This window comes from Corvus brachyrhynchos, unplaced genomic scaffold, assembly GCF_000691975.1.
Source record: "Corvus brachyrhynchos isolate BGI_N302 unplaced genomic scaffold, ASM69197v1 scaffold5, whole genome shotgun sequence".
NCBI lineage: Eukaryota > Metazoa > Chordata > Aves > Passeriformes > Corvidae > Corvus > Corvus brachyrhynchos.
The window spans coordinates 6,527,455-6,535,117 of record NW_008238321.1 but is presented as its reverse complement, the minus strand read 5'-3'; the positions used below and the strand labels follow the sequence as shown (position 1 = coordinate 6,535,117).

At 42.5% G+C, this 7,663-nt stretch overlaps 1 protein-coding gene across 1 annotated transcript in view; it reads left to right on the top strand.

Annotated features, from left to right (window-relative positions):
- DRC3 (dynein regulatory complex subunit 3) overlaps nt 1-7,663 on the top strand; it is a 16,366-nt gene that overhangs the window by 4,927 nt on the left and 3,776 nt on the right. The window contains exons 5-9 of the mRNA XM_008633620.2: nt 19-165; nt 1,348-1,467; nt 2,551-2,663; nt 3,954-4,128; nt 7,154-7,285. Of these exons, the coding sequence (XP_008631842.1) occupies nt 19-165; nt 1,348-1,467; nt 2,551-2,663; nt 3,954-4,128; nt 7,154-7,285 (687 nt within the window). The remainder of the gene's footprint in view (nt 1-18; nt 166-1,347; nt 1,468-2,550; nt 2,664-3,953; nt 4,129-7,153; nt 7,286-7,663) is intronic.

Genomic DNA, 7,663 nt, shown 5'->3' with positions numbered 1-7,663 from the left:
TCTTTCCCTTTGGCACAGGTTGTCTATCTCAGGAGGTTAAAAAACCTACGGACTCTGAACCTCAGTGGGAACCCTTTCTGCAACAAAGAGCACTACATGCTGTTTGTTGTTGCTCATCTTCCAAGCCTGGTGTACTTGGACTTCAAACTTGTGAGAGACTCCACGGTGAGATTTCTGCATTCCCTGATTGGGAAATCAGACAACAGCATCTTACAGAGATTTTGCTTTGTTGGTGTGCCAGCAATATTCCAGCACTGGGGGCAGGTTCCCTGCAGAAATCAGGCTCACAGAAACACACAGTGTTTACTCTGCTTCCACATAACAGCTGTGAACCTGTAGGCCAAATTCTGTCAAATCTGACAGAGAGGCAGAGGTGTCAGAAGCATGATGTCTTCACAGATTTTGTGAAAATCAGCAGCTGTGTGTGGGAGAGGGGCCTGGTTCATGTTGCCACAGAGAGGCTGCAGTGTGAGTGCAAGTCTTCTTAGAGAATCTCAGAGGAAATCAGTCTTGAGACATGGATCCAGGGGGAAGGAGCCTTGGTGGTCCTGCTGCTCACAGAGTGATTTGTTTCAGTAGCAGACTGACAGACTATCCAGGCAAGCAGGTGCCTGGATGCACTTCCCACTCTTGTTTTCTGAGAACAAGACAGTTCATCCTCACCAGTAACCTGTGGAACTGCTGCATCATCCCAGGGCTGAAAGGAACAAAGACAGGGGTTTGTGTTCAGGGATTTTTTTTAGTAACCAAAGAACATGGTTAATTGTAAATTTGCTTGGCACAGAGCAGGAGCTGTACTTGGAATGCACATTGCTCTTACCATAGGACTGCAAGGGCTTTCCAGGTCATGGAATGCAGTCCCTGCTCATCAGGGACGTCAGAGAATTGTATACTTAAATTTGTCAAGCTTCAGTTTCAAGCTAATGAGGTTCTTGCCCCTGGTACTACCTTGCCATCCACTCCTCCAAAGAGCCTTCTTCTCCCTAGAAAATGTATTAACCTCACTGACTGATCAAATTGGAGCTCAAATTCTAGAAGTCAAAATAGAACTTCCTGCTAAAAGAGGAAAAAAACCAAAACTCTAAAGATGAGAAAATGGAGAGAGAAAAACTTCCTGGGACTGAATTATCTGAGATGTATTGAATGCAGAAACAGAGTAATATACCAGCAAAAAATAGGATGAGGATTAGATTAGAAACTTCATAAGTAGTTTAATAAAAAGCCCATGAGGAAATGGAGATGCAGATGCCGCTCTGGTGCATGTTCTAGATAGATCAGTTGCTTATGCCCTGACTTGTTGAGCAATGTTGTATAATCCGATACAAACATTTTATTTCTATTTCTCAGAGGCAAGCTGCAGTTTTAAAGTATCAGGATCTTACTATGCCATTGGAACAAGAGGAGGCTCAGGCCCTTGCTCAGAAGGAGATAGAACAGGCAAAGCAGAAAGAGCTGGAGTACCACCAGGTAAGGTTTCTTTGGCTGGCTGTGTATTTGTCTCAGGAGAAAGAAGCACAACACATATTGACTTGTCTTTTCCCTGCTTGAAGAGAGGTTAACATCAACTCTGCTAAAACTAAGGCTTGGATTAATCTCTGTGATCTCTGAATCTTATCTTTTGGATGAAAACAGGAACTGCTGTGGAATACACATGACGTGGGGGAACATAATTCTTTGGTCTGAACAATGAAACTACAGATAAAGACCCTGCAAAGCTAAATAGTAAATCATATGCAGGGAGTTTATCAGCCTGACATGAGATTAAGAAAATTACAGGTCTGAGGAAAATGTTAATATTTTCATGGTGAAGTGACTTTTTTTTTTTCTCCTTCACACTAAGTTAAGCTTTTCATTAGTTTTATGGTTAAACTCTCCAGGACTTTTGGAGATCTCTGTAGTCCTGTGACCAGACTGAAAGTGAGACCAGGTGGAATGGTGCTTTCAGCTGTGGCCTGGCTCTGTGTTCCAGACCTCTAGAAGATCAGAGTGGTCGAAGTTTCGTGGTTTAGTGCCAGGGAGGACTGCTACTCTTCCCTTTGTCCCTCCCCAAAGTTCACCAAGTCCTTATCTGAAAGGCTTAATAGCCTTGCAATAAGTGTTTGTATGTGGCAATGTCTTATATTGGCAACTGGAACAGGTTACCCAGAGAAGCTGTGAATGCCCCATCCTTGAAGTGTTCCAAGCCAGGTTGGGTGGGGATTGGAGAAACTTGGCCTAGTGCAAGGTGTCCCTGCCCATGCCGGGGGGGTGGAATGAGATGATCTTTAATGTCCCTTTCAACACAAGCCATTTTATGATTCTGTGATCTGAGATTAAACAGTGTTTTCTATCCTTAGGCTACAGAGTTGTAGCAGCAAAGCCCCTGGGATGGGTTTCACTCCAGTTGCAAGGTGCTTTCGTGGCTTGGTTGGTGTGTCGGCTGCGTTCATGTAACTGTGTCTGCACCAATGTTCTGCTGCTGCTGAGGTGCTTATAGGAGAGACACATCCTGAGGACTGGCAGCAGGCTGGCATCTTTATTGTACTTATTTTACTCTGTTTCTCTTCAAAGACAGCCTTTGTTGAGCACCTGAATGGATCATTCCTGTTTGACAGTCTGTATGCAGAGGATACAGAAGTTGCCAAACTGGCTTCCCTCCCTGAAGTGGAGGACCTGCTGCAGGCATATCCTTCCTGGGTTTGGAATACCTACAGCTAAAAGGTAATGCCTTGAGTTAAGAAGGAAATGCATCCACAGGGACTCTTCATCTGTTGCTTTTGTCCAGAGCTGAAAGCTACATTGATCTAAGATCTGAAGACAGTCTGTGTTCAATTTTGGAATGGTACCAAAAATTACACTGCAAGGCTGTGAGACCACTGACAGCTTTAAGGCTTGATATCTTGTGAAATATGAGGGCTCCAGACAAATGGTTTATATTACTGGCAAGCTGGTCAGCCCAGCTTGAAACATCCCATTTGTAAAACCACTCGTTTCTATCTCCAACAGGTCATGAGATCCCAGAGTTTTAAATTCTCACCGTTGTAATTACCATATTCCTTTTCCTTCCCTTGAATCAAACATGATTTTGGTAGCCTCCTTTTCTGACCCTTCAAGAATCAAGACTTTGTACTTTCTTTAAGTCTGGAATCCACTTAAAGTTTAAAATGAGCTGGAAGATAAATCTCTGTCAGTTAGATTGTAAGAGCACAGTTGCTAAAATCATGTTGAAATTGAAGTGGTAGGAGATAGGAACAGACTAATCAGAATGATACAAGTCACATATCTCACAACCTGCCAGAACTGGCAACGTGAAGTTTCGAGGCCAGCACATTTTTCTGATCATTGCTCCTACACAGGGGAGCAGAAAGCAGACACTTTTTTTTCTTTTTTCTTTTCTCATTCAGATTAATAGAGTATTGTCAAGGCCAGTAACTTGACCTTCCTTAAAATTGCATTACACTGTTGGGGAAAAATGCATCACAGCTTAACTACAATAGACTCCAGAAACAATTCCATTGCCAAGATAATAGCAGAAGAAAAATTGACGTTATTTTTGTGATGCTACCAAGTCAGTAGTTTATTCTGTGCTCTGGCTGTGGGCTCCAGAGCTGTATTTATTAACTACACAGGCACTGTATTCACACTTGTGAAGACAGATAGGATTGTAGGCTTCGTTCTGCTGCTGTGTCAGAAGAATCAGACAAGTGAATGTATTTTCTTCTCTTCCTCAAGGCTTTTTTCCCCCTCAAGTTGCCACAGCTTTCTCCATACTCTTAAGGCAGCAAAATCTTATGCATAAAATGTGAATGGGTGACCCAGTCCTGCCCCAAACAGAATATTTGGCAGCTCCCAGCAAGAACCACAGAGTTCACATAAAAATAGGTTGTAGCTCTTGTTGCTCAGATTTGCAGAGGCAGAAGGAACATAACATGTTGCTCCACTGAACAAGCAAAAAACCTTGACTCTGCTGTCACATACAAGAAGGAGTTTGTCTCAGTTTGTGAGAACCTATATAACTATGGACTGGAAGAGTATGAAAAACGAGAAGCTGAAGTCTCAAAATTCTACAAAAGACTCCATGAAATTCTGACAGTCAACCAGCAGGAAAGCAAGAGAATAATCTCAGACTTTGAAAATCGGAACCAAAGGGTAATGTTATGCTTTTGTTTGTTTGATACATGATTTCTCTACAGCATATACCAGCTTTTAATTGCGCTGAAAATGGGGGTAACTCAATTAAAATCAGGAATATTATTTTGGATTGACAATGCTGTAATGAGAATTAATACTTGATCCCTAATGGCAGAATCACAGAGTGGCTGAGGGTGGAAGGGATCTTTGCAAGTCATCTGGTCCCGGTCAAGGAGGACCACCCACAGCAGGCTGCTCAGGACTGTGAATATCTCCAAGGATGGAGACTCCACAGCCTCTCTGGGAAACCTCTTCCAGTGCTCAGTCACTGATCTTTCCTTATATGTTTCTTACAACATAAATTTATACCCAGAAAAATTGTTTTGTTAGCTAATACTATGTCATTAACATAATGTGAAAAGGTTTTTAATACTTTATGTAGGAAAAAAAAAGGGGGATTGAAATTTCTACCTTTTGGGCAAACTACAACCAGCTAACACAGCCTTTATCTATACTGGAAATTCAGTGTAGAACAAAATTAATATGTCATAATAGTATCATCTATAAAGGTAAAGGTCCTTCAAGAGTTTAAAGAAAAATTGTAGCTAAACAGGGTGGGGGTTTCTACTTATTTTTTTCCCATGCAGAAAAGTCACCAATATTTAAGAAAATGGAAATGCTCAACCTTTCTTTTAGTTGAAATATTTTTTATAAAGTTGATTTATAAGAGATAGATAGATAGATAGATAGATAGATATTTACTGCCACTCCCCTTCTTTTTGAAGCCTCCAGTAGCTCTTCCTTCATTGAAAAATTGGGAAGAAAAGGAAGGAAATTGCAGAGTATTCAGATTATTTTCAAGTAATTTTCTGCTTCAGTTCATTTTTTCAGCAACAGCTCAAAGAACTATAACCAAAAAAATTTAGATAAAGTTATTTTAATGTATTTCTAGTCATTTAAAGCAGACGCTCTCTCTTTTCATTCTGCTCAGCTACAGCCACCCATTGTGGCCACTCAGGGCGTAGGTTCTAGCTGGATCCCTTTCTAACCATGTATAATAGATGGATCATGATTTTGTTTCCACAGAAAAAATAAGGGAGGGCTAAAGCCTGGTAACACTGTCAGCTGAGAGAGCAAGTCCCTGACAACTGACACCAGCAGAGTCACGAGCGCTGGCTCCCGCTGGAAACCAGGTCACTTTTATTTCAGTGCCTGTCACAGGCTGACAGCTGCTGAGTCACTGTGCTCCTGGGGCCTTGAACCTTGCTGACTCATGATGGAAATCTGCATCCAGCAGCTCTAGCTGGGACACGAGCTGGCAGCACTACCAGAGTCACAGAATCGCAGAACAGTTTGGGTTGGAAGGGACCTTAAAGATCATCTCGTTCCAACCAAAAGTTTGACATGAATATTTAGTTAACTTGCACTTGAATTCTCACTATATCTTCCATTAAAAAACACCCTAAACCAGCAAAACAAACCCTGCAAAACCTACAAAAACAAAGAAACAGCAACAAAACCCAAAGAAACACAGCTGAGGCCAGATTTTACCCCTTCACCTCTGTCCGACCTACAGGCTCAGCTATGGATTGGCCTGCAAGGGCATGGAGTGACAAGGGGGAATGGCCTTAAGATGAAGGAGGGAAGGCTTAGGTGGGACATTAGGAAGAAATTCGATTAAATATTAGGATGAAATTGTTCATTGTGAAGATGGTGAGGCCCTAGCACAGGTTGGCCAGAGAAGCTGTGGATGTCCCATCCCTGGAAGTGTCCCAGGCCAGGTTGGACAGGGCTTGGAGCAACCCAGGACAGTGGAAGGTGTCCCTGCCCATGGCAGGGGTGTGACTGGATGATCTTGAAGGTCTTTCTCAAGCCAAACCATTCTGAGATTCTGTGATTCTCTAAACAGGATGCAGGGGTCAGCGTGCCAGTTTTCCTATAAATATTAGAGGAGTTGGTATCAAAACTGAACACAGTGTTTTAACAGCATTTCCCCATCATTGGAAATTGCTGGAGAAGTTCAAAAGGCACAGAGGCCCCAGCAGACTGCAGTCTGTGGGCTGTTCTTAGGGTTGTTTGTCTGGCTGTAATCCTTTCATGTAAACTTGGGTAACCTGTAAAATGACTGCACTCTCTGAAGTTGGTTACGGAGGATTAAAGGCCTTGAACTTTGAAGTTATTGCTCCCAGAGGTGCAGCTTGAGTGGCTCTGGAGCCTTTTGAGCCTCCTAACTTGTTTACATTAGAGAAGAAGACACCTTGCTCTCCCCTTCCCCCTTCTAGCACTGCAAAGTTTGGGTAATCCACCCCATTTCCAGACACAAGCCTTGGCAAGGGTTTTTAACAGAATTGTTTACTTCACCCCCTTCCATTCCCCCTCAGGAGAAGTGGATTAGTCATAATAAAACATATCTATTTTTCCTCCTTTTTTAAACAATTGATTGTTAACTGATTTTAAACAGACTTGAAAATAACACATTCAGCACAAGAGGTTTTTTTTTTTATCCAAGCAAACATAAATCTTGTCTAATACAAAAGTGACGTCAATACATAATTCTGAAGGGCAATAAATCCTTGCTGTAAGAGGGAGGCAGGCAATGATAGGTATTCCATATTCAGAATACTAAATCCTGACCCTGCTGGAAGTCAGTCAAGATTCTCCTTGCAAGGAAGTGCATCAGGATTTAGGCCTGCGTTTCTTTCTCCAAAGCAATTGTTAATTTCTTCTTCACAGCCAGCAATGTCAAGAATTAAATATTATTCTTTTTTTGCTTGAAATGAAGGCGAACCAAAGCTGGAAGCATAGAAGGGGCAAAGTCTTCTACTGAGTGGAGGATGAGGAAAAATTTTTCCAATCCTCTTGCAGTAGCAAAGCTCAGCACTGTTGACTACCACCAAGGTAAATCTGGAGACTTCCCTGAATCATCACGTTTCATTTCAGCTCATCAGCAGCAGAAACTTCTCTCACACAAGTAACAAGTTAATTAAATTGCAATGGAGTGCTGAACACAAACTGTAAGCAATTCACGTATCTCTGTGTTTAGAGGCTGGATGAGATTTATCATGCCAGGAGTGGCGATATTGCTGAGTCTAAACGAGCTGAGGGCAAGGAGGACATCCTTCAGCTGTGGGATGCACTCATGACCTTGGAAGCACTGGTATCCAACGACCTGGAGGTGAGGGCCAAGCACACACCTGTGAGACCTCACAGCCAGAACGCGGCCGGGTCACTTTTCTGTCACTGCAGCCCTGTGTAGCAGCATACTCACAAAGAGGGGGGCACAGGGCTTCCACTCAGGAAAAGGTTTTGTCCTCATCTTATTCTTTCTCTGCTTGAAGTTGATGAGTGTGAGATCAGGCCCTGGACATGGATACCTTACAACAGATTTGTATGTCCTTCTCATCTATCCAAGCTGATTTCCCACACTTCTGGAGATAAGGGGAGGTCATTCAATCATTTTCTAGGTGTGCACAAGTCACTGCATAGCATGGGGTGTACGCATTTGGGATTCTAGAGGTGTCATTCTTTGAAGCTGATCTTTGCTATAAGATTA